Source organism: Hypanus sabinus, chromosome 19, assembly GCF_030144855.1.
Source record: "Hypanus sabinus isolate sHypSab1 chromosome 19, sHypSab1.hap1, whole genome shotgun sequence".
Lineage (NCBI taxonomy): Eukaryota > Metazoa > Chordata > Chondrichthyes > Myliobatiformes > Dasyatidae > Hypanus > Hypanus sabinus.
Genome location: NC_082724.1, coordinates 59,178,412 through 59,204,989, shown reverse-complemented (window position 1 = coordinate 59,204,989; position 26,578 = coordinate 59,178,412). Strand labels below are relative to the sequence as shown.

The 26,578-nt window shown below is 43.4% G+C and overlaps 1 protein-coding gene across 13 annotated transcripts in view; it reads left to right on the top strand.

Annotated features, from left to right (window-relative positions):
* cacna2d2a (calcium channel, voltage-dependent, alpha 2/delta subunit 2a) overlaps positions 1-26,578 on the top strand; it is a 909,486-nt gene that overhangs the window by 653,359 nt on the left and 229,549 nt on the right. For all 13 annotated transcript variants that reach the window (XM_059944500.1, XM_059944501.1, XM_059944510.1 and 10 more), the window contains 3 exons: positions 249-306; positions 10,032-10,082; positions 10,684-10,783. In XM_059944500.1, coding sequence (XP_059800483.1) covers positions 249-306; positions 10,032-10,082; positions 10,684-10,783 — 209 coding nt within the window. The remainder of the gene's footprint in view (positions 1-248; positions 307-10,031; positions 10,083-10,683; positions 10,784-26,578) is intronic.

The following is a 26,578-nucleotide window of genomic DNA, read 5'->3' as shown; positions in this document are numbered from 1 at the left end:
AAAACTGGCCTCTTCACTCAGTTCTCATGGAGAGGTTTCTGCACTGAGAGTTGCACCTAACAGAATTTATGCTTGCATCTCACCTAGGCTCTGCTTGACCTTAACTCAGGAGTGTCACTGAAAATTCATTGGAAGAATCCTAATGGAACATGACATGGAATTAACCAAGTGTTGAGTCACAGTTTGAATATGCTTACTCTCTCATCCATGTCACCAGTTTACCTTTGTACTGTTTGTGTTCTTTGCAGCAACTCCCTGGGGCCTCCCCAATAAGATTGATCTGTATGATGTACGACGGAGACCCTGGTGAGTGCAAACATGTCCATCACTTCAGTAGAATGAGGGTGGCCTGATAGCATAGCAGTAAGTTCAAAACTTTACAGTCTGCTAGCCGTAAGATCGAGCTTCAGTTCCCTCCGCTGTCTATGAGGAGTACGTATATGCGTTCTCCTGGTGACCTTTTGGATTTCTTCCAGGTTCTCCGGCTTTGTCCCACATTCTGAGGAAGCACTGTTAGGGTTAGTGAGTTGTGGGCATGTTCTGTGATGACAATCCTCACTGATTTGATTTGATGCAAAATGATGCATTTCACTGTATGTGCAGATGTTTCAATCTCAGTGTATCAAATAAAGCTAATCTCTTTAACCTGATGGTAAATTGGGTTACATTGAATTACATCATTAATGAAAGCCACTGTGGTGCAGCTGGCAGAACCACTGCCTCACTGCTCTGATGACTCAGTTTCGATCCTGACCTTGGATGCTGGGGAAGGATAGGTTACATGGGACTTGGTGGGAAAATGGGATTTCTTGGTGAGCCAGCATCTACTTGAGGGGCTGAATAGCCTACATGTGTTCATGTATGAAAATATGTTTGTCTAAAGATAATACAGTGGCTTCTCATTAATTGGGACAGCTGCTTATTTGGGACAACTCTTAAAAAACAAAAACTTATCAAGAAAATAGCCGGGATTCACTTCATTTATTTGGTACACTATGCTGCTTAAATGGGGCAGGAGACTGTTGCTGAACAGTTTCTAACTGGCATCAGTCACATGAACCTGTGTGGCAAGTAGACACTGCACCATGCTTGGATCAAACACTTTTTAAATTGTGTCAGTTGCATGTGCTTCTTTTCAAAAGGCAGTGAACTTTGTCACTGACAGTTGGTGAGAAATAAGCAATAACTGTTTTGCTCACTGCGGTTTTAAGCATTCAGACTTGGAGATGCCAGAAACGGTCAGGAGTGAAAATGAAACAATTTCACTACTTCAACAAGTTAGGAACTACAAAGAACTTGAGGGTATCAACAATCATGTTTTTTTTTCAATGAAAATGAAGATTTAGAGGATGCAATTGTTGAAGGCATTGTATAAAGCAATCCATTATCTGCAGTAGGTGTCTGTGTTGACTTTATTCTTTTGGTGGTTGTCCATCATACCCAACTATGTCAGAAAGCCTGCGCAGGAGAGTTTTTAAAGTAGTTCCACTCTCTCGACCTTGAAAGACCGGGTCTGGTGGGATGAGTAGTTGTCACAACTGGGTCTTCCCTAGTTGCAATGGATGACCATGACTACTCCTGCAACTTGCTGTGCCTTTTGCTCTCCACGGAGTGTTGCAGAACCTTCTTCCTGGCTGTTGGATCTCATCTGCCCAGTCTGCTGGAGTTAACTTCACATGTTAGCACAGGGTTTGAGGTCTGCTGGCTACTCTCACCTGATTTAGCCTGCCTGTTGAAGTGGTGTTAGGATGTGGCAGCTGCAGCATGCAAACAGATACTTGGAGCCACAGGTGAGAGACGAGTATCCGGTGGGGACTAAAGGTGAGTGAGATGCCCAGACTGCACACAATATGTCCCTTTACCACAGGTACTACCCCTTGCTTTCACCTCATACAGCCCTTCGTTCAGTTACAGTCAGTCAAAATAAAAGACGACTGGACGAATTCCTCCATCGATGACTAATAGGTACTACTGCAGTTTTATTGTACTGTATTGGTAGTGTTCAAATTCTTCTGTATTTCTTTTGATTTATTACTCAGTTAAAACAGCAGTTTATCATCTATACCTTTGTAACTATTTTGATGACATTTTGGCTAATTGTGGCAGCTGCCTAATTTGAGTTAAAATGTACTGGGCTGGATGTTAACCAGAATCTACTGTACATCCAAAATTGCAGCCTTTCTTTCTGAACTCCAGAGAATTATTCATGTTGCTGGGACCCGAAGCCTTGAGTTATAAGATGAGATTAGATAGGCTGGGTTTGTTTCTTCTCAAGCCAAGGAGGCTAAGAGGTGCCATGATAAAGGTACATAAGATTATGAGAGGCATAAATATAGTTATTAACCAGTGTTTGTTTTACATGGTAGGAGTGCCTAAAGTTAGAGGGTCTAAATTTAAAATGATAAGAAGGAATTTAATAGGAATGCGATGGGGTTAATTTTCACACATAGCATCTGTAATGAGATTCCAGAGGAGCTGGCAGACAGAAACAGTCACAACATTTAAGAGACATCTAGACATGGTTTTACTTCAAGTAAGTGAGAAAAGCACAGATAGGTATGATGGCCAGCACAGACACAGTGATCCAAGGAGACTGCTTTCATGCTGTGCAATTCACTCATCTTTGTGAGTTCACTGACCTCTAACAGTGCCTCATTTGATAACTTCAGGATGCAATCAAATTTGTTTCTCGTTCTACTTTCCTCTGTAACAACAGTCTCCTCTAACACTCGGAGGTACCCAGCTTCCTCTTTTGCCTGCTTCACTGACAGCAGAGTCTTCAACTTCCAAGTTCCAACATTTTCGAATTCTTTCCCTTTTTTGATCTACTTACCTCAATTTCTCCTGATATAATGTTACATTTACTAAATAGTCCTGTGAAATATTCCAGCATGTTTTGCTGCTGAAAAGGTCCGAATTAAACGAGTTAAGAGGATAGGCTGAGCAAGCCAGGACTTTTCTCTTTGGAACAAAGGAGGATGAGAGGTGACTTGATAGAAGTGTACAAGATGATAAGAGGCATACACAGAGTGGACAGCCAGAGAATTTTTCCAGGACAGAAATAGCAGAAATGGGACATAATTTTAAGGTGATTGGAAGAAAGCCTAGGGAGAATGTCAGAGATAAGGTTTTTAACACAGAGGGTGGTGAGTACATGAGTTGCCCTTGGAGAGGCAGGTACATTAGGGACATTCAAGAAACTCTTAGATAGACACATGGATGATAGAAAAAAGGAGGAATATGTGTGAGGGATCTTAGAGTAGGTTGAAAGGTCGGCACAACATTGTGGACTAAAGGACCTGTTCTGTTCCGTAATGCTGTATGTTCTACACGTCTCATCAGGAAAGAAGCTGTGCAGAACTCACATCAGGACCTCCAGACTCAAAAGTGGTTACTTCCTCCTCCCCCAGCCATCAGGCTGATGAACACCTCCACCCATTTACACACTCACCTCACTATTATTTACAATCACATACAACCGGTCTATGTACAATCAACCTATGTACAGTCTATATGCAATCTGCCTACGTACAGTCTATGGACGATCAGTCTCAGTATATCAGTCTGTGGATATAACAGTTCCTTGTACATTATGTTTTATAGGATTGCTTTTATTTTTCTATTTATTGTGTTTTCTTTATTTCTTTATTGTGTTTTTTATGCTGCATCAGATCCAGAGTAATAATCATTTTGTTCTCCTTTGCACTTGTATACTGAAGAATGAAAATAAACAAGCTTGAGTCTTAACAAGCCTTCTAAATACTTGTTTTTGATGATGAGATGATGTCTGAAGTGAACTGACGTACCTGCAGGTTTCAGGGATTTCCCGTAGATGTCAAGGTTCACAGCAGCACTCACGAGAATCCCAATGCTACCGTTTAGCACGTCCATCCCCAGCATGGTGTTAGCTGTGGATCAATCAGAACACACAGTTACAATTTGTCCACATTGGGATTTAACTGATCGGGATCAGCAATGAAATGGAACAGTCAGTCACAGGGAAATCGAAAGTAAATGGACAAATGTGTGGTGAATGTGAAAGTAACAAAATAACTAATGTCATACCATTTAAAACTCTGGTTTGACTACGTTTGGACTATTGTGTGCAGTTCTGGTTGCTGTATTACAGGAAGGATGTGGATCTTTGGAGAGGGTGCAGAGGAGACTGTCTGGATCAGAGCGTATTAGTTATGAGGGGTTAAACAAACCTAGAGGAATGTCAGAGGCTGAAATAAAATCACTAGAGGCATAGATAGGTTAGATCCTCTTTTTCCCCAAGGTGAAAATGTGAAATACCAGAGGACATTGTTGGGGTAAGGAAGGAGGTTAAAGGAGATGTTGGGGTCAGGTTACAAAGAGAGTAGTAGGTGCCCGGAACACCCTGTCATGGGAGATGGTAGAAATAGTTATGAGAGCAATGTTTAGGAGACATTTCAACAAGCACATGTTTTTATTTCATTTCCTGCGCCCGCAGATTTATGGCTTTTAGTGTACAGGAAAGATGAGATAATGCTGGGAAAATGCAGAGGAGATTTATATGGAGATGAAAAATTCTTACCAGGATTGGAAGGCTTGAGTTAGAAAGAGAGACTGGGTAGGGGAGAGATTATTTTACCCTTGACTGGGGGCTGAGGGGTGACCTTACAGAGGGGTATAGATAGGATGAATAGTCAGTATAGTCCCCAGGCTCGGGAGTCTAAAACTAGAGAGGTAGATAGGTACTTTATTGATCCCAAAGGAAATTACAGAGTCACAAATATGCAAATATTAGAATTGAAATATAAGTTACCATTGTCTAACAGGAGGGAGGGTCATCACTTCCCTGGCTATAGGCTGACTCATTATAGAGCCTAATGGCCGAGGATAAGAATTATCTCATAAGTGCTTGCAGTGCAGTTGTCTTAGTCTATTACTAAAGTGTACCCCTCTGTAAGGTCACCCCTCAGCCCCCAGTCAAGGGTAAAATAATCTCTCCCCTACCCAGTCTCTCTTTCTAACTCAAGCCTTTCAGCCAAGATGGCATGCAGAGGGTGAGAAACATTGTCCAGAATTGCCAGGATTTTCCGTCGGGTTCTTTCTTCTATCACAGCCTCTGGTGTGTTCAGTTTGACTCCTATTACAGAGCCAGCCTTTCTAAGCGGTTTATTGAGCCTGTTGGCATCACCCATGTTGATGCCATTGCCCCAGCACCACCACATAGAATATTGTACTGGCAACCACAGACTGGTAGAACATGTGAGGGAAAGGCCTGTGTACTCCATAGAACCTTAGTCTCCTCAGGAAGCAGAGGTGACTCTGGCCTTTCTTGCACACAGTCTCTGCGTTGGTGCTCCTCTCAAGTCTATCATCCATGTGCACCCCCAGGTACTTGTAGGTCCCCAACACATCAACATCCTTACCATTAATAGTAACAGGTAACAGGGAGCAGTGCAGGCTTAGTCTTCCTAAAGTCCATCACTGTCTCCTTTGTCTTACTGGTGCTGAGCTGCAAATGATTCAACTTACACCATTTGACAAAGTCCTCCACAAGGCTCTGTAATCATCCTCCCATCCTCCCTTTATACACCCAACTATTGCAGATGACAGGACTCAGTTTTGTATCTAAAGTCTGAAGTATACTGAGTAAACAGAAAAAGAGCCTATACAGTCCCCTGTGGGGCTTCAGTACTGCTTATAGCCATGCCTGACACACAGCTCTGCTGCCACACAAACTAGGTCTGCCAATGAGATAGTCCATTATCCAGGATACAATGGAACTGCCAACCTGCACTGAATGGAGCTTCTCCCCCAGCAATGAGGTACTGACAGCACTTGAGAAATCAAAAATCATGATCCGTACCATGCTGCCCTGCTTATCCAAATGGGAGTGGGGGGGGGGGGGGGTAGGTTTGGATGGGAACTGAAGAGCATCTTTTCCATACAGAGGATGGTACGTATATGGAATGAGCTGCCAGACGAAGTGATAGAGTTGGATACACGTGCAATGTTTAAAAGGCACTTGCACAGGTACAGAGATAGGAAATGTTTAGAGAGATATGAAACAAGCAGCAGCCAACAGGACCATCTCAGGTAGTGAACTTAGTCAGCATGGATGAGTAGGGCCAAAGGGCCTGTTTCTGTTCTATGTAACTCTGTGAATCCATCTACATCATGTGCAGAACTCCAGAGAACAACAGGGCAGTGCAGTTTCTGCCCTGAGTGTGGAGTTAGTGTGTTCTTCCTGTGAATGTCTGTGTTTCCTCTGGCTCTTCCAGTTTGCTCCCACAACATAAAGATATGTGGGCAGCAGGTTAATTGTCCACATCTACCCCTAGATAAATTACCCCAGCATGTAGGTGTAGGTGTGTCAGAATCAGAGGGGAATTGATGAGAATATGGAGAAGGGAAGTGGGAATAAAACACAATGCGTTTCGAGTTAGTGTGAATGGGTACATGGCGCTCAAAGGATCTGTTACTGCAGTTCATGATTCTATAACTCTGAAGATTTATTTCTTAGCCTTACAATAATTATTATAGACATTTTAAAATGTCATTGCTTGTTATTATGAGTTATCAGCCAAACCTCCGCACGGAAGGTTACTTGTCACCTGTCTTGTGGCACTGCTGTACAGCAGTTATCAGAACAGTAATGCTGAGGAGGTGTCTGGAAAGATACAACTGTCTGACTGTTGGGTGTTCTTACCATCTCCTGTTTTTATCTCAGATTTCCAGCCTTTGATTTTTTTGTTTGCAACTAGAAATACAAAGTCTTAAGATGAACTATCCAGAGATTTGAGCTCAAACCCCACTGAGGAATTTAAATTAATTTAATAATTTGGTAGGCGCCAACTGGCTGTAGTAATGATGATTCCAAGAAAGAGTGGATTGTCATAAATCCTCTCATCTAGTTTACTGATGAACCAGGGGAAACCTGCCATGTTTAGCCAAGTGACAATGCCAAATCTCTGCTTATGAGATCACAGAGTTGCCAGTTTTCACACTGCATGCCAGTCACTGGGTCAACACTTAACCAGAACACAATGGAGCAAGGAAGATTAAGAGATCAGGGAACAAGGAATTCCATATTTTTCAGTAGCCAGAACTGGATAATGTCCTCAAAGTGCATACTGATCAGGGTCATGCAGTCATTTCACTGTTCACTTTGAACATCCATTTGGCATAAATGGATACTGTGTTTTGTCTGACATGTTCCCTGAAAGTTCAGCAGAAGGGACAATGCTTTGTATGACTATTGTATGTAATCATGTTGATTCTTGACTCAACAATTCATTCCATTTACAGTGCATGGGTTTGTCTGTTCAATGCTTCTGCAAAATGAATTTTGAGGCAAGTGCCAGAGCTTCTTGCTCTGTCTGCTTCCATAGATTTAACACCGTCCACTTTGGAGTGGGCACTCTGGCATGTAGAGGAAACTACTGCTTCACAGGTCAGGTAATCCAGGTTCAATCCTATCTTCTGGTACTGGCTCTCTGAGGCTTGCAGGTTCACCCTCTGTGACCATGTGAGTTTCATCCCTCATCCCAGACACGTGTGAGTTGGTAGTCATTAGCCCTTAAAACTATGCGTAGGCGAGTGGTAGAATCTTGGCGGTATTCAAGTCAAGTTTAATGATATTTAACTATATACATGTATATAACGTATATAACCACATAGTGTATATGGAAACAAGACAACGTTACTCTGAACCAGGGTGTAAAGTACAGTAGTACACATAAGGATAAAATGTACAGATGAATAACAACTGAAGTCCATTAATATTAAATATTTTAAGGTACAGATTAACCAGTGACACTTCGAATACGATGCAGCAGGGAGTTCCTGGAGGAAGAAACTGTTTCTCATTCTGACCGTTCTTGTTTTTATGCATCGTAATTTCCTGCCTAATGGTAGAAAGTCAAAGAGGATGCTGGATGGATGGGTGGGATCCTTAATAATATTAAGGGCCCTGCGTATGCAGTGCTCCTGATAAACGTCCCCAATGGATGGTAGGGAGACACCTGTGATCCTCTCAGTTGGTGCAGTCTTTCATTGGTTCACTTATGGTTATTAGATTTATTGAGTATGCCCGCAAAAAAACGCATCTCAGGGTTGAATATGGTGACATACAGTATATGGACTTTAATGATAAATTTTCCTTGAACTTTGATTCTCCTGGTGGGTTTTTGTGCTTTTATTTGTAAAGACATTTACAGAGTAATTCCCCTGCTATTTCCTTATTCCATCTCTGTCCATGTTGACTTCCTCTTTTTTTGCATATAGAAACATAGAAAACCTACAGCACAATATAGGTCCTTCAGCCCACAAAGATGTGCTGAACATGTCCCTACCTTAGAAATTACTAGGCTTACCCATAGCCCTCTATTTAACTAAGCTCCATGTACCTATCTAAAAGCCTTTTAAAAGACCCTATCATATCCACCTCTACCACCATTGCTGGCAGCCCATTCCACACACTCACCACTCTCTGAGTAAAAACCTTACCCCTGACATTTCCTGTGTACCTACTCTACAGTACCTTAAACCTGTGTCCTCTTGTAGCAACCATTTCAGTCCCGGGAAAAGCCTCTGACTATCCACACGATCAATGCCTCTCATCATCTTATACACCTCTATCAGGTATTCTCTTTTCACATTCTTGGTCCTCTTTTGTTAAGTTCTAAAATATTCTCAATCTTCAGGCCTTCTGCACTTTAAGTTCAAGTATAAAGCTTAACTAGACAATGTTTCTCAAGACCAAGATGCATAAATCTCATTCAGCACATAAAATAATATTAACAGATAATAAAATGAAAGATAAGGTAACTTTATAAATTTTTCCTAAGTCAGCTGTGGATGGGCCACATTTCCCACTAGTGATGCCAGGTTTGACACCACTCTGCTCTAGATTGAGTGTAGGTCATAGGAATAAGGGGAAGATGATATGTCATGCATGACCCTGTTTGAGAAGGATGCTATGCGGTCTCTCCTGATAAAGTGAGGTCACTGAAAACCATGTACTGTATTGTGGTGCTACTTCCTCCACTTCTCATGAAGTCTTTACACGTTAACAATTATGTCCATAGTGAACAGATATCCTCCACTCAATGAGCAGCTCTTCAGCCACTTAAGAATGCACAGGAGGGTTCTGGTGTTGAATTTCTCTGAGTCATATGTCAGAAGGCCCCCTCCCCTGTAAAATCTTCTTACTTGAACATGGTCACCATCTCTGAGAACCCTTGTATATCCTCCTCTCTTCCCAGATGTGGGAGATGAGATTGAGAGTGATGTTCCTCTCCACCAAAGTTCAGAACCAGCAGGGATGCCTTCTGCTCCCCAGACCATGCTGTCCTTCAGTTAGCACGTGACCATTTCAACAATAAATGGACTGAATAGGATGATGTCACAATCAAGAATATGGTCAAAGTGTTCCTTCCTGGCAGTTCTGACAACTTCTCTGTCTTTAGTAAGTTCCCCTCTGATCTTGGCTGTCAGTGGAGTAGGGCCTTGTATGGCTTTGTCCACACTAGTGATGTGTGCATGTCCTGGTTATTTAAGAAGGTGCACCTTGTGTACAGACTGTTGTGTATTTGTATATGGCACCGATTTTCCATATACACAGATAACATTACACAGAGTGAACCAGTATCTATCCCATAGTCTGTTTCAATTATATTTTCTAAATGCAGGGACTAGTTTAGACCATTTTTCACAATATTTATCCCAGATAATTGTCCTTTAGTGTTAATGATGAACATCATGCACAGTTTTTTGAAGTGTGATCCTAATGGGATTGTTTCATTATTTTATCTCACTATGTTGTTTGCTGAATTAAAGCAAGACCTGTGGTGTATTTATAGTGATGACTGTTTCTGTTTTGAGAAGATAAATTATTATGCTATTCCTCTGTGGAGTAGTTGAATGTATTTCAGAGAGTAATTTGTTTCCCTTCCAGAACCTTTCACTAAAAATCACCACCTATAATTTGCTCAGCTTTTATTAAAATGCAAGCATGAGAGACTAACTTGCATTCTCCGTGCTCCATTTCATTGCAGGTATATCCAAGGTGCCTCCTCCCCAAAGGACATGATGATTATAGTGGATGTGTAAGTACTAAATTGCTTGCCCTTCATTTACAAGATGTTGCAGTGCCTTGAAATACCCAGCTTTGTTGAGCAGCAGAGGCACTGCTGCCTTTGAGTGGTGCTGCATACACCACGTCGCATAACTATCTGCATTAGAGGTGAGAATGGAGGAGGTATTAGTTGCCCTGGCAGGAATAAAGGTCGATAGATCCTCAGGACCAGGGCTGCAAAAAGAGGGGTCTCGGCCTGACACTTTGACTGTTCATTTCCATTGATGCCGCCTGACCTGCTGAGTTGCTCCAGCATTTTGTGTGTGTTGCAGTATGGTTCATATATGTATGTAAAGCACTTACATACATAGCCTTCAATAAAGCCAAGATCCCACAGGAAGGCAAATTCAAAAGATTAGAGCTCATGGGATCCAAGTCAAGCTGACAAATCAATCCAAAGGTAGCTTAATTCAAAATTCAAAGTAAATTTTATTATCATATATTGATTGGGAAGGATGTGGTTGTGTGTATGCCTAGGTAGAATGTGTGTGTGTATAGGCGATCTATCACTATATGATGATTTCCCAGTGTTTGTACTGAACTCTGAAGGATCACTGTGTTGCTTATTTCAGAAGTGGTAGTGTAAGTGGTCTTACACTGAAGCTGATGAAGACGTCTGTTATTGAGATGTTGGACACACTATCCGATGATGACTATGTTAATGTTGCTTCGGTAAGCACTGCAGAACCCAGCTGAATATGCTATTGCTATTCTATACACTGACTTTGAATTAGCAGCTGCCATAGGTGATGGAAATTTAATGTTAATGAGCTTGAAATCTTAAAACAACACCATCAAAAACTTTAATCCATCAATGTGGGGAAGTTCTAAAACTGATTTAGGTGTAGTGTCAGGAAGCAACTTTGTTAGTTAAATCCACCTCTGTCCAATAAACAAATTACATTAGCATGAGTGGAATTGTCTATGCTCCTGGAATATTGCACAGAGAGACCAGAACATTCACTGACATTCACCCCTGAATATGGGGGGGAGGCAGGTGAGGATGTCTGGAATTATCCCATTGCTGGCCACCAATATTTCTGGGTGTGGAGAGAACTCACACCCGGAGAGAGAGCTCTGTAAAATTCACAATTTATCTTTGTGTAAATTGAGTTGATTTAAATACATTTGATAGTTTTGGGGTGTTCTTGAATTTGGAAATATAATAAATGTCAAACACTCTGGCTGGTTTGACTATCAATAAAGCACAGATCCTTGTCTAAATCTGTGCTCAGTTCAGAAATCAGAAGTCTATTGGCCAATGGGAAGCTCGTTGTTGAGCTTTGTCCAAACACTGCTCAATGCTGTGAAAGCACCTAGATCCAGGAATCAGGAGATGCTTCTTGAACGCACACTGCAGCTGACCATCAGAGAGCCTCCACTGGCCCTATAACCATTGGGAAGGAAGGACAGATGAAGCAGTGTTAGCATTCAAGGAATTAGCAGAGGAGCTTCACAAAATAGAAAGGTGGATTCTTTGGTGCTGCCTTTCTACACACTCTCACCACCCCCTTTCCCCTCCCTTGCTCCTCATCATTAACTCTTTTCCCAACATCTCTCCCTTTCCCCTTCTCCCCTCTCTCACCCATCTTCCCCATTCTCCACCCTCACTCCCCTTCCCTATCCTCTCCCCGTTCCTTCCTCTCACTCCCCCTTTCCCCATTTTTCCCTCACTACCCCTTTCCCCTCCCTCTTTACCCACCACTAGTGTCTCTGTTTGCTGCTGTTGCTGTAGCTCTCAGTTTGGGAATTCATTGAGCAATGTAACTGGAGGAAGCCAGGGGTGAAAGTGCTCAGCTGCTGGGTCTCCAGGTTTATGTTCTAAGCCTGGTTCTAATGACAGTCTGTAGATGTCATCACAAACTTGCATGTATTTTTCACACACTTAACATTGTAAGATCAGGCTTCATACGGCAGAATGACGTGCGGCCAGGATACTTTAGGCGAACTGCTTTGATAAATGATGTTCCTCAACTTGCATCTTCTGCATCACAAGCCATTTCACACTTCCTTCAAAAAAAAATAAGGGAGCTGATTACCATTGTAATGGTCAGTCTGCTGAAGTTCCTGACAGGACAGTTAAATCCAGACTGGCCAGTCGCAATGCTTCCTTAACAAAAGGGCAAGTTCTGACTTCAAGGAAATGTGGATGGGCGGAGGCGGCAGATGAATTTACTGCTGAAAAATGTGAAGTACTATGTTTTCATGGAAAGAATGAGAAGAGACAATTTATACCAGAGGTCACAGCTTGTCAATCTGAAACATGGATGTGGAAGTATCTGTGCATAGCTCATTCTGCTGAACATTGCGTGCATGCTACGTTGGCAATGCTTGCAGGCTGCCCTGGTGATGCACCATCAATAACTCTCAGAGACAGGAGGCGAACGATAGGCTTTTATTAGCAGCAAAATGGAGCACAGCATCTTGGAGACCGAGGGGGGAGCAGTGCCTCCAATCGTCTTTATACAGGGGTCTGTGGGAGGAGCCACACAAGCAGTCAGCAGAGGGGCGTGTCCAGACAGGTATACATAGTTTACCACTCCTAGCACATCCTTAGGTTGTATTAGTTGTTAACACATTTCTCTGTATGTTTTGATGGATTGGTTCCGAGACCCCCCGCGGATACCAAAAAACACGGATGCTCAAGTCCCTTATTTAACCTGTGTCAGTGCGGTGGTCTTTAGGACCCAGTGGACCCCCAAACTTTATTTAATATGTCTCAGTGCAGTGGACATTAGGACCCAGCGGTTCAGTTCTGAATCCACAGTGTTTCTGTTCACGAAAATAATCATGATCACGATTGAAAATAAGGTGGAAGTAATAAAGCGTTTGGAAAGAGGTGAAACGTCATTGGTCGTTGGAAAAGCGTTAGGCTACAGTCGGTCAATGATCGGAACAATTTTAAAACATGTGAAAGGCCCTGCCCCGATGAAAGCTACAATTATAACTAAGCAACGCAGTGGTTTAATTATTGAAATACGTACGTTTCTTAAGTGTTTTATATGCATAGAAAGGTAAAATATGCATGTTTGACTAACTGACACTAAATAATACCGGTTGTACCTGTTCCGACCTCAAATCCGGCTTAAAGATGGACTTGGGAATGGAATTCATTCATAACCTGGGGACTGCCTGTACTTTTAAGTCATTTCTAGATTACTTATAAAACCTAATACAATGTAAATGCTATATAAATAGTTGTTATACTGAATTGTTTAGGGAATAATGACAAGAAAAAATAGACTGTACATGCTCAAATAACGCATGCTGGAGAGAGAACTTCCAGGTTTTCCTGATCCTCGGTTGGTTGAATCCGCGCACACGGAATCCGCAGATAAGGAGGGTCGACTGTAAGTGATAAATAAATGATAATGAATCTGAATCAGAATTGGAAGAAGCTGCAGAGGTTGAGAAACTGACTAAAAGAGCAAAGGGTCCTGGGCTTTATAGATGGGTTACAGGAATAAGGAAGTCATGAGAAGCCTTTACAAATCACTACTTGGGCTATAACAGGAGGATAGTGTCCACTTCTTGGGAACCATTCTTCAGGAAAGATGGAAAGGCTTTGGACGGGATGCAGAAGAAAGTCATTTGACTGTCAGCTTTGCTTATATATTTAAGTGTCTGGATTGTCATCGGAGTCCAACAGCTTGTGACTGAGGTGAGAATGCTGGTGGACACACTTCCCCTCTACCGGTGCTCTATTATAACACAGGCTACATTGCTCATCTATAAATGAAACAAGCGAGCAAACTTTCTGAGGAAAACAGATTGGCCCCTTCCACTAAGGGACCAACAAAAAGCTATAAGCTCCTGTTGACTAACATTCTGCTTCTGCTTTCACTTTCCTGCCGATATTGTATTCTTAGTCAATGTTCTGAACCCAGAACTGAAGATCTGTTTGAAGGTTACAAGGCTGCATAAGTAATTATCCTGAAGTATAATTTGTAAAATACATTCAAAGGCTTCTTAGCATTTTTATTCACTAGATTTACATCCGTCCATTGGGAGGGTTAATAGCTCATGGCCCTCTCAATAATTAGTATTTACCAATTAAATGGAATCAGTCTTGCTGTTTCAATCTATTCCCTGACTGAAAACACAACCAAGACCTGCCCCAAGAGTTTAGTTTATGCATTCATTGTACAGTGAGGATCTAAGAGTCAAGGTTTTGATCCCTGGGTCAACTAATACCTGATAGGGTGATGGTAGCTGCAATAAGCTTCAATCACTTTCATCAAAATCAGAAAATGCAGTCAGGATTCTTGTGCATATTGGCAGTAAGTGGCCTGCAGAAGGAAATGTATGTGTGTGATTTCTCCAAGTTGAATGAACTCACTGTTTAAAATGTGTAGAATGAAGATTTTTTTCTTTATTAGCTTAAACATAGGAAAAGATTACAAAGAAATTGGGCTGTCGTTATATGACCCCAGTTATAGAACTTAGAATAGTACAGCACAATACAGGCCCTCTGGCCCACAATGTTGTGCTGACCCTCAAACCCTGTGTCACATATAACCCCCCACCTTAAATTCCTCCATATACCTGTCTATTAGTCTCTTAAACTTCACTATATGTCTGCCTCCACCACTGACTCAGGCAGCACATTCCACGCACCGACCACTCTCTGAGTGAAAATCCTTCCTCTAATATCCCCCTTGAACTTCCTTCCCCTTACCTTAAAGCCATGTCCTCTTGATTTTGGCCATAGCTAGCGAGTTGCCACATGTCTGTTCACCACACTGCAAGGAGTTTAGGATATCACCAGAGAGAATTCATGGACAAGATGCCAGGGCTGGAGAATTTTAATTCAGGATCTGGAATCACCATCTGTATGTGTGGTAAATTTGGCAGAACTTTCATCACATTTAGTAAAGTGTTCAGAGGAATGTTTTATGTTCAAGAACCAACATGACTAAGAGCCAAGACCTGGGATTAGACAGGTACTCTTTCTTAGCCAGCACAGGCACAGTGCACCAAGTATCTGTCTTCTGTCTTATGACATTTTCAAGATTCTATGAGTACTTGAGAAAGGAAGCAAACACCACAAGATCACATGGTGATCTCGGGATGGTTGAGGGCAGGCAGGCTGAGCACTGAATAAGATGACTGCTGCAGCAAGGTGAGCCAGCAGGAATGAAGAGAAATGAGGCTGTGAACTGTGTCGGTCTGATGAAGTGTTCCTTGTGACCCAACTAATCCTCAGAGACAAGAGGGCTTCATCAGCTCCATGACCATAGATGCACAAACATTTGGTGCATTGCCTCATCTTTACAATGGACATATAGTCCCCACGTACTTCTGTCCCCTTCATGGAGACCTTAGTGCCCTCTGTTCCTTTCTAGAACCCAAATCCAACCAGTTCCCCTCTACTAATGCCTTCTTCCTCCTAGTGAGACTTATGCTCACTCAAACAACTTCTCCTTTGATTCCTCTCAAATCAAAGCTATAGCTGTTGGCACTCACGTGAGCTCTACATAGACCTGCCTTTGCGGTACAGTCCATGATCCACACCTACCTTTCTCTATTACGTTGATAACTACATTGGTGCTGCTTCCTGCACCCGTATGGGATTTATCAATTTCACTAATTTCTCTGCCAATTTCCACCTTGTCCTCTGATCCACTCCAACCATTTCACACACCTCTCTACCCTTTCTTGAATGCTCTGTTTCCATCTCAGGAAACAGACTATCCACTGATATTTGCTACGGACCCACTGATTCCAACAGCTACATTAACTTGCATACCTCCTTCCACCCTGAGTTTCTCTGAGTTTTTCTGTCTCCACTACATTAGTCTTCTCGATAAGGACATTGAAATGCCCTATCTTTTCAGAAAATGGGGTTTGCTTCCTTCTGTTAGAACATAGCAAAGCACAGGAACAGGCTGCTTGGCCCACTATATTGTGCCAACCAGCTAAAAAGCAAATCAAAAATAACCTCCTACCTACACCATGTTCATATCCTTCCATCTTCCTTACATCCCTGTGCCTATTGAAATGCTTTGTCTCTACCACCATATCAGGTAGTGCTTTCCAGGCATCCATGGCACTCTGAATAAAAAACTTACCCCTCACATCCCCCTTGAACCTGCCCTATCTTACCTTTAAAGCATGCCCTCTGGTATTAGACATTTCAACCCTGGGAAACAGATACTCTCTATCCACTCTGTCTCTGCCTCTCATAATTGTGAAAACCTCTATCAGCCTCCGACGCTGCAGAGAAAACAACCTAAGTTATTCCAGCCTCTCATGATAGCATGTGCCCTCTAAACCAGGCAGCATCCTGGTAAACCTTGTTGCACCCTCTCCTAAGCCTCCACATCCATCCTATAGAGGGGTGATCAGAACTGTACACAGTACTCTAGATGTGGCCAAACCAGAGTTCTATAAAGTTGCAACATAACCACCTGACTTTTGAACTCAACACTTTGACTAATAAAACCAAGCATTCCATAAGCCTTCTCAATCACCTTATTGGCCTGTGTAGCCACTTTCAAGGAGCTGTGAACTTGGATCCCAAGATCTCTCGGCTTAGCAACTCTGCTAAGGACAACACTGTTAAGGACCTTGTCCTGACTCCTTGCTTTTGCCCCACTGAAATATAATATCTCACATTTATCTGGGCTAAACTTCTTCTGCCATTTCTCAGCCCATATCTGCAACTGATCTATATCACGCTGTATTCTTTGCCAGTTTTCTACACTATCCACAACTCCACCAATCTTGGTATCATCCACAAATTTACTAACCCACCCACCGACATTTTCATCCAGGTCATTTATATACATCACAAACAACAGAGGTCCCAGCATAGATTCCAGCCAAGCTCCACTAATTAAAGACCTCCAGCTCAAATAAGTCCAACCTAAACAGCCAACTCATGGCAGTTCCCATGCGTTTTAATCTTCTGGATTAATCTCCCATGATGTAGCATCCATGTAGATAACATCCACTGCTCTACCCTCATCAATCTCTCTTGTCACCTTGTCAAAATACTCAATCAAGTTGGTGAGGCATAACCTGCCACACACAAAGCTCTCCCCAATTAGGCCATGGATTTCCAAATGCTCATATATCCTATTCCTAAGAATTTTCTTCAGCAATTTACCTACAACTGATGTGAGACTTACCTGTCTATAGGTCTCAGGATTTTCCCTCGTTCCTTTCTTAGATGGAGGTACAATATTACCCACTTGCTAGTCCTCCAGGATCTCGCCCATGGCAACAGAGGACACAAAGATACTGATCAAGGGCCCAGCAATCTTGTCTCTTGCCTCCTTCAATAATCTGGCCCATTAGGCCCTGGGGACTTATCCACCTTCATGTTCATTAGGAGGCCTAAATCTTCCTCCTTCTTGAGTCTAAATGCCCTAACTTATTTATACACTCAGTACTGATCTACTGGTCCTCCATATCCTTTTCCTTGATGGAGCCCTCACCCTCATCTCTGCTATTCCCCACGTTTTTGCTCTTAACCTCATTATAACCCTCCCCTACAAAATTGTGACAGAATTCCCCTGGTCCTCACCTTTTATCCCCACCAGTCTGCTCATCTAACACATCCTCCTTCAATATTTCTGCCATCTACAACATGATCTCATCACCAACCACATATTCCTCTTCACACCCTCTCCTGCATTTCACAGGGATCACTCTCTCTGTAACTCCACAATCTGTTCTTCCCTGGGCACTATCCCCTGTACCTGAGAAGGGTATAGCACCTATCACAACACCTTCTCCCTTACCACAATCCAATGTCCTAAACAGCCCATCCAGGTGAACATTCACATACTCCTTCTCCGATTTGTTTGTTCCTCCTCCACACTGGTGAGACCACCATGGCGTTTTTAATTCCCCTCCTTATTCCCACACCAGCCTGTCTGTCCTCAGCCTTCTCCACTAACAGGGTGAAGCTAAACTCAACCTAGAGGAAAAGCACTTCAAATTATATCTGTGGAGTCTATAACTCAGTGAATTCTCCAGTTTCCAGTAACCTGCTCTCCCTCTGTCCTTCTTCTCTCTCTCCTTGATTTACCCTGCTTCTCTTACACCCACTCAACCCTGTTTCATTCTTCTCCTCCATTCATTTTATCTGTTCATTTCCTATATACTTCCCCCAAATGGTCCTCTCCCCCTACTGTTCCCAACTGCCCACCCACCTCATTTATTTGGTTCTATACTCCACCTTCATTTCCTATTAGATTCCAACAACTTCAGCTGCTTGTTGCCTCCATCTACAACATCTCAGCCTCTGTTGCTGCTCTTTCCTCGAATTGCCTGTCACTCCTCGTCACCTGGAACCACCTATCATCTGCCAGCTCCACCTATGACTCAAGAGCATGCCTTATGAGGATAGGATGAGTGAGCAAGGGCTTTTGTTGGGAGCAAAGGAGGATGAGTGGTGCTTTGCTAGAGGTGACAAGATGAGAAGAGGCTTAAAGCAAGTGGATAGCCAGAGACTTTTTCCTAGAGTGAAAATTGTCAGTATGAGGGACATAATTTTAAAGTGATTGGAGGGAAGTACAGGAGGGATATCAGTGTGTTTTTACACAGAGAGTGGTGGATGCATGGAATGCCCTGCCAGGAGTGGTGGTAGAGGCTGATACATTAGGAGCTTGTAAGAAACTCTTAGACAGACACACAGATGAAAGAAATAGGGAGGGCTACATAGGAGGGAAGGGTTAGATTGATCTTAGAGTAGGTTAAAAGACTGGCACTATATAGCAGGCCAAAGGGTTTGTACTGTGCTATAATGTTTCATGCTTTGTGTTAATATTGGTGACTGCAACTTAAGTTTACAGAATGGACATTAAACTAGCAACTGAACATTGCTAAGGACAGTGCGAGGTAGTAGCTTATGGTGGAAGAGCAATCATGTATGCTTTGGAAAAAATGCTACCTGAGGTTGCATAATCACATGATTCATTATAGGAAAAGTACTGATTTATAATTATGATTTATGGATGAAATCTAGGGTGTAGGTGTGAGCATGGCCAGGGGGTGTGGAATACTGAAATTTGGGAATGCACAGGTGATCAAAGTTCATGTTGAGTGGAAGGGAGATTGGACTTATAATTGTGTATGTGTCGGTGATGAGGCCAGGTCTGTATGCCAAAATTATATGTAGGAGGAAAACACCATTGTGGAGGTCAGAATAGTTCTGAGCATAGATAATCTGGAGAATTTGCTACTTTGCTGCAAGCTGGGTTTAGGCTTGCAGAAGTAGAGCGAGGTCAGACAGCAGTCAGTGCAAGATAACGCACTTAGTCTTGATTGCGAATGGTAAAATGAGATACTTCATTATGCTGTGGAGAAAGGTAGATAGCCATGCTAATCAGAAGCACAGTGCAAAGATTTTTTGTGCTCTTTACCCAGTTAATGTCATACAGAAGCTAATCAGCTGGTTGGAAGATGGAGCTGGTCCCATTGTTCTCAGTCAGAGAGGAAAATGTGTCAACTACTACAGCTTAAATTCAAAATCACAGCCTTTCAGACAGCAGCGATTTGGAGAATACTGTCACTTACTCATCACATTAGAACCTCATCTCTCTTCTGAACAAAACCTATAGCATCTAGTCTGGACTGGAATGCATTCCAACTAGTTGCCACTTAAGATGGTGAATCAATCTGTATGAAGAAGCTGGTAACTAGAAAATTACATCAGTGATGAGATCTTTAAGGGATTTACCATAGTTGTGATAATTAATTAACTAATTAGGGTTGATAACTGACTATCTGGTTGTTTTTGTTCGGTTGGCGAACTTTTAACTTTGGTGCAGCTAAATTCTGTGTTGGAGGTGGTTCTGTATGCACTGCCAGTTGGGTATATCTCTTTAGAATCCTATACTGCTAACGCATTGGCTTACTGAATTAAATAAAGGTAAAAATAGATCCAGACCTGCCCAATGGTTGGATTTTTTAAAAATTTACTAAATTCCAGGGGGGTACTAGAAGATTAGAAAACAGAGAACAATCAGTGTTTCTCCCTTGTTCTTAAGTGGAGGAAAACAAAAGGTGGGGAACTCTAAACCAATTAATTGAACATGTACTGTTAAGCAAGTTGCTGGAGTCAATAATCAAGAGGAAATAATCGATCAATTATGAAAGCTGACTGTAATTAAACCTATTCAAGATGGCTTTGTAAAAAGCAAATTCTGTTTATCACATTTTGTTTGAATTCTTTGAGGATGTAACAGGACATTTGATAGAGAGAAACAGTAGATTTACAGTATTTATATTTCCAAAAGGAATGTGATAAGGTGCCACATAAGAAGCAGATGCATATATTAGGAGCCCAAGGTACTGAGGCATGTGCATTAGCATGGATTGCTGCCTGAACTGTAGTTCCTCCTGCATTTTGTGTTTGTTGCTCTTCATATCCAGCATCTGTATAATCTGTGTTTCTCTTAACATGGATTGAAAACAAAGAGTTCAATAAATGGGTTCTTTTCGGTTGAAGGGATGTAGCTGTGATCAGTTCTTGGCCTCCAATCGCTTACAATTTACATTATGACCCTGAGGAAGAGATGAAGTATAAGGTTTCCAAGTTTGTTGATGGGACAAGAATAGGTGGAAGGGCATCAGCAATGAGGACATTTTGATTTTTCTCTTGGATATAGATAGATTGTGTGACTGACTGCATGAAACCTGGCAAATGAGTGAAATGTGGAAAACTGAAGTCATGCACTTTGGTAAGAGAAATTAAAGGGTGACAATCTCTGACTGAAGAGTGAAGTTCAATTGGATTAAGGTATTCTAGAGCATAAAGACAGAACACAGAACTGTAAGAGAAAAGGCAGGCCCTTCAGACTACAATGTGTGTCATACTAATTAAGCTAATGATTAAATATCTTACTAAACTAATTTCTTCTGTATGTAGAGTATCCATACCCTTCTTTTCCCTGCATATTCAAGAATCATAAAAAGTCAGCAGGCAAATGCATTATTAGTAAAAAGTCAGGCAAAATGTTGGTCTTTATTGCACAGGAGTTAGAGCTTAAGGATAGAGAGGTTTAGATACGGTTTCATACTTGAAATATTGAACACAGTTTTGGCTTCTTTACCTAAAGAAGGATATAGAAGCATTATGGATGGCCCAAAGGAGATTCATCAGGATCATTCCTCAGGTAAGTGGGTTGCAGTGTTGAAAGAGGTTGGACCATAAAGCATAGGAGCAGAATTAGGCCAATTGGCCCATCGAGTCTGTTTCACCATTCAATCATGGCTGATCCTTCTTTTACCCCCTCCTCAACTGCATTCTCCGGCCTTCTCCCTGTAACCTTTGATGCCAAGTCCAATCAAGAACCTATCAAGCTCTGCCTTAAATACACCCAATAACCTGGCCTCCACAGCTGCATGTGGTAACAAATTCCACAAATTCATAAACAAGAGAAAATCTGCAATGCTAGAAATTCAAGCAACACACACAAAATGCTGGAGGAGGCCAGGAAGCATCTATGGAAAAAAGTACAGTCAACATTTTGGGGCCGAGACCCTTCGGCCTGCCTGGCCTGCTGAGTTCCTTCAACATTTTGTGTCTGTTCTAGAAATTCACCACACTCTGGCTAAAGAAATTTCTCCACATCTCTGTTTTAAACGAATACCCCTCTATTCTGAGGCTGTGTCCTCTTATCCTAGACTCCCCTAGCATGGAAAATATCCTTTCCACGTCTATTCTGTCTAGACCTTTCAACAGTGGAAAGGTTTCAATGAGATCCCACCTCATCCTTCTAATTCCAGCATCTACAGACCCAGAGGCATCAAATGTTCTTTGTATGATAACCTTTTCATTCCCAGAATCATCCTCATCCTTCTGAACTGCCTCTGGACTCTCTCCAATGCCAGCACATCTTTTCTCAGATAGGGAGCCCACTGTTCACAATTCTCAAGGTGAGGCCTTACCAGTGCCTTAAAAGCCTCGGCATCACTTCCCTGCTCTTGCCTTTAAGACCCTTGAAATGAATGCATTTGCCTTCCTCAACACTAACTCAGCCTGCAAGCTAATATTTAGGGTGTTCTGCACAAGGACTCCTAAGTCCCTTTGCATCTCAGAGTTTTCGATTTTCTCTCCATTTAGAAAATAGTCTGCACATTTATTTCTTCTACCAAAGTGCATGACCATGCATTTTCCAACTTTGTACTTCATTTGCCACTTTCTTGCCCATTCTCCAACTCTGGCCACCGTAACTCTCGACCAAAGCGCCCCACACCAGCTTGCAAGGTCAATGATGGACATCCTGGTGGAGGGGCACAGGACTAGATGCCTGTTTGATATGGGCAGCACTGAGAGTTTTATTGACCCGGACACAGTGCAACGCTGTGGACTCATAACACAGCCGGTAAGTCAGAGGATCAATTTGGCTTCTGGATCGCATTCCACAGACATCCAGGCGGGTTGTGTAGCGACATTGGTGGTGCAAGGCACAGTATATCGGGACTTTGAACTGCTGGTCATGCCTAAACTGCGCACCTGTGCTATTGGGGCTGGACTTCCAGAGCCATCTCAAAAGTGTGACTATGGCATATGACGGACCCCTCCCACCACTCACTGTCAGGAATCCTCAGTTTGGTGGGACTTCATCACTACTGACCACACACACACACACCGGCCCACACATCCCACCCAGCACCATGCCGACAGCTGCGCTACCGACACCACTTGCAGTCTCTCCACCCTCAAGGTCCCTCCCCCACCGCTGTTCGCCAACCTGACCCCTGACTGTAAACCTGTGGCAACTAAAAGCAGGAGGTACAGCGCGGGGGACAGGGCCTTCATTCAGTTGGAGGAGCAGCGGCTGCTCAGGGAGGGGATCATTGAGCCAAGCACGAGTCCTTGGAGGGCCCAGGTGGTTGTTGTTCGGACTGGGCAGAAAGATAGGAAGGTCATGGACTATGGTCAAACCATCAATAGGTTCACGCAGCTTGACGCGTACCCCCTACCCCGCATCGCGGATATGGTCAACCAAATGGCTCAGTACAAGGTGTACTCGACAATAGATCTGAAATCCGCTTATCACCAGCTCCCCATCCGCCCAGGGGACCACCCCTACACCACCTTCGAGGCGGGCAGCAGGCTGTATCACTTCCTGCATGCCCCCTTCGGTGTCACGAATGGTGTATGTCTTCCAGAGGGAAATGGACCGGATAGTGGACCAGTACCAACTGAAGGCCACATTTCCCTATCTGGATAACATCACCATCTGTGGTCGCGACTGGCCGGATCACAACGCCAACCTCCAACGATTTCTCCAAGTGGCCAAAGCTCTGAACCTTACTTATAACAGGGACAAGTGTGTGTTCGGAACCACCCGCCTCGCTATCCTTGGGTATGTCATGGAAAATGGGGTCATTGGCCCTGATCCCGACCGTATGCACCCCCTGTTAGAACTCCCTCTTCCCACCACTCTCAAAGCCCTCAGACGGTGTCTGGGTTTTTTTTTCCTATTACGCCCAATGGGTCCCCCATTACGCAGACAAGGCCCACGCCCTGGTCAAGTCTACCACTTTTCCCTTCTCTGCTGAGGCCTGCGCGGCCTTCAGCCGCATTAAAGAGGACATTGCCAAAGCTACAATGCATGCAGTGGACGAGACCATTCCCTTCCAAGTAGCATTCTTTTATCGTACCCTTCAAGGCTCTGAAATTCGGCACTCCGCGGTGGAGAAAGAAGCCCAGGCCATACTGGAGGCTATTAGGCACTGGAGGCACTATCTCGCTGGCAAGAGGTTCACCTTGCTGACCGACCAGCGCTCGGTTGCGTTCATGTTCAGTAACCAACAGCGGGGCAAAATCAAAAATGATAAGATTTTGCGGTGGAGAATAGAACTCTCCACCTACAACTATGATATTCTGTACCGGCCTGGCAGACTCAATGAGCCCCCTGATGCCCTATCCCGGGGAACGTGTGCTAGCGCACAGTTCGACCAGCTATACGCCCTCCATGCACAACTTTGCAATCCAGGGGTCACCCGATTTTACCATTTCGTGAAAGCCCGGAACCTGCCGTACTCCCTGGAGGACATCAGGACGATGACCAGGGACTGCCAAATCTGCGCTGAGTGCAAACCGCACTTCTACCGTCCTGACACGGCACAACTTGTCAAGGCCATCTGCCCTTTTGAGTGACTGAGTGTTGACTTTAAGGGCCCCCTTCCCTCCACCGACCACAATGTCTATTTTCTCAATATTATCAACGAGTACTCGCGGTTCCCCTTTGCCATTCCCTGCCCCGACACCACTACCACGTCCGTTATAAAAGCCCTGCGCCAGCTCTTCACTCTGTTCGGATATCCCTGCTATATCCACAGTGATAGAGGGTCCTCCTTTATGAGTGACGAGCTGCGCCAGTACCTGCTGGCTAGGGGCATTGCTACTAGTCGGACCACGAGTTATAATCCCCGGGGCAATGGACAGGTGGAGAGGGAGAATGCCACAGTGTGGAAGGTCACACTTTTAGCCCTTAAGTCAAAAGGGTTGCCGGTGAGGAGCAATAAATACTCTCCGCTGGTTGAGAGGGTTCACCTTCTACATGCGAACCCCCAGTATGCCTACATGGTCTTACCTAATGGGCGGGAGGACACGGTCTCTGTCCACGACCTGGCGCCCGCAGGTGCAGCAGACCACTACCCTGAACACTCTCCGGTAACTATGAACCCTGTACCCGAGGTGACACCGCGCACACCAGGCCTTACACAGACTCCTCACCACACTCATATACCGGGCTTTTCATATGCATATATACCAGGCACCTCGCACATGCATGAGGGATCACTGATGCCTAGTAGGCTGGAACCAGCACAACCTCCATCTCCTGTGCAATCACCACCGCCAGTATCCGTGCAATCACAGCCGATGCTACGTAGATCGCAGCGACAGATTCGACCACCTGATAGACTTAACCTGTAAGAAACTTCGCCACATGGGGACTCTTTTAAAACAAAGGGGGGGTGAATGTGGTGAACTACATATACCTGTCTGGACATGCCCCCTGCTGACTGCTCCTGTGGCTCCTCCCACAGACCCCTGTATAAAGGCGATCAAGGCCTGAGCCCGGCCTCTCAGTCTCCAGGATGTAGTATGGTGGTCACTCACTGCTTGTTCCTTCTTCCAGTCAATAAAAGCCGATATCTCGCCTTATGTCTCAGAGTGAGTTATTGATGGTGCATCACTATCTACCCTCCCCCCACCAATCTTCTGCAAACTTGGCAACAAGGCCATCTATTCCATCAAATAAATCATTGATATACAGCATAAAAAGAAGTGATCCCAGCACTGATCCCTGCGGAACACCACTAGTCACTGGCAGCCAACCAGAAAAGGATCCTTTTTTCCCACTTGCTGCCTCCTTCCAATCAGCCAAAGGTCTTACTATTCCAAGAACTGTTCCTGTAATACCATGGGCTCTTAACTTAATAAGTAGCCTCGTGTGTGGCACCTTGTCAAAGGCCTTCTGAAAATCCAAGTATACAATATCCACTGCATCCCTTTTATCTATCCTACTTGTAATATCTTCAAAGAATTCCAATAGGTTTGTCAGGCAAGATTTTCCCTGAAGGAAGCCATGCTGATTTTGACCTATCTTGTCCCGTGACACCAAGTACTCCATGATCTCATCCCCAACATCTTCCCAACCACTGAGGTCAGGCTACCTTGTCTATGATTTCTTTTCTGCTGTCTTCTTCCTTTCTTAAAAAGTAGAGTGACATTTTCCACTCCTTTAGCATCATTTTAGAGTCCAATGATTTCTGAAAGATCATTGCTATTACCTCCACAATCTCTTTCAGAACCCTAGGTGCAGTTCATCTGTTCATAAGGATACTTTTGTATCCTTAGGTCTTTCAGCTTTTTGAGATGTTTAGGTGTTTATTCCCTGGAGTTCAGAAGAAAGAGATCTTATTCAGACATATAAGATGAGAAGGAGGCTTAACAAGGGAGATTTGAGATGCTTTGACAATATAGGAATTTCATCTCTCAGAAAGTGGTGAATCCCTGGAATTCTCTACCCCAAGGGTAATTAGTAAATACGTTTACAATGTATTCACATTCAGATTCAAATTTACTTATAACGTGTATATCAAAAGGACAAGTAGGTAGGCAGAGGAGATGGAGTGGCTCTTTTGGTAAAAAGTGAAATCGAATCCTTAGAAAGAGATGACACTGGATCAGAAGATGTAGAATCCTTGTGGGAGGAGCATTTGATGCCTCTGAACCTGGAGTTTAGAAGAATAAAGGGGGAATTTCATTGAAACCTACCAAATATTGAAAGGTCTGGATACAGTGGATGTGAAGAGGATGTTTCATATAGTGGGGGATTCTAGGACCAGTGGGCACAGCCTCAGAATAGGACAGCCATTTAGAGCAGAGAAAAGGAATTTCTTTAGCCAAAGGGTAGTGAGTCTGTGGAATTCATTGCCACAGATGGCTGTGCAGGCTAAGTCATTGGGTAGAGATTTGATAGTTTCTTGATT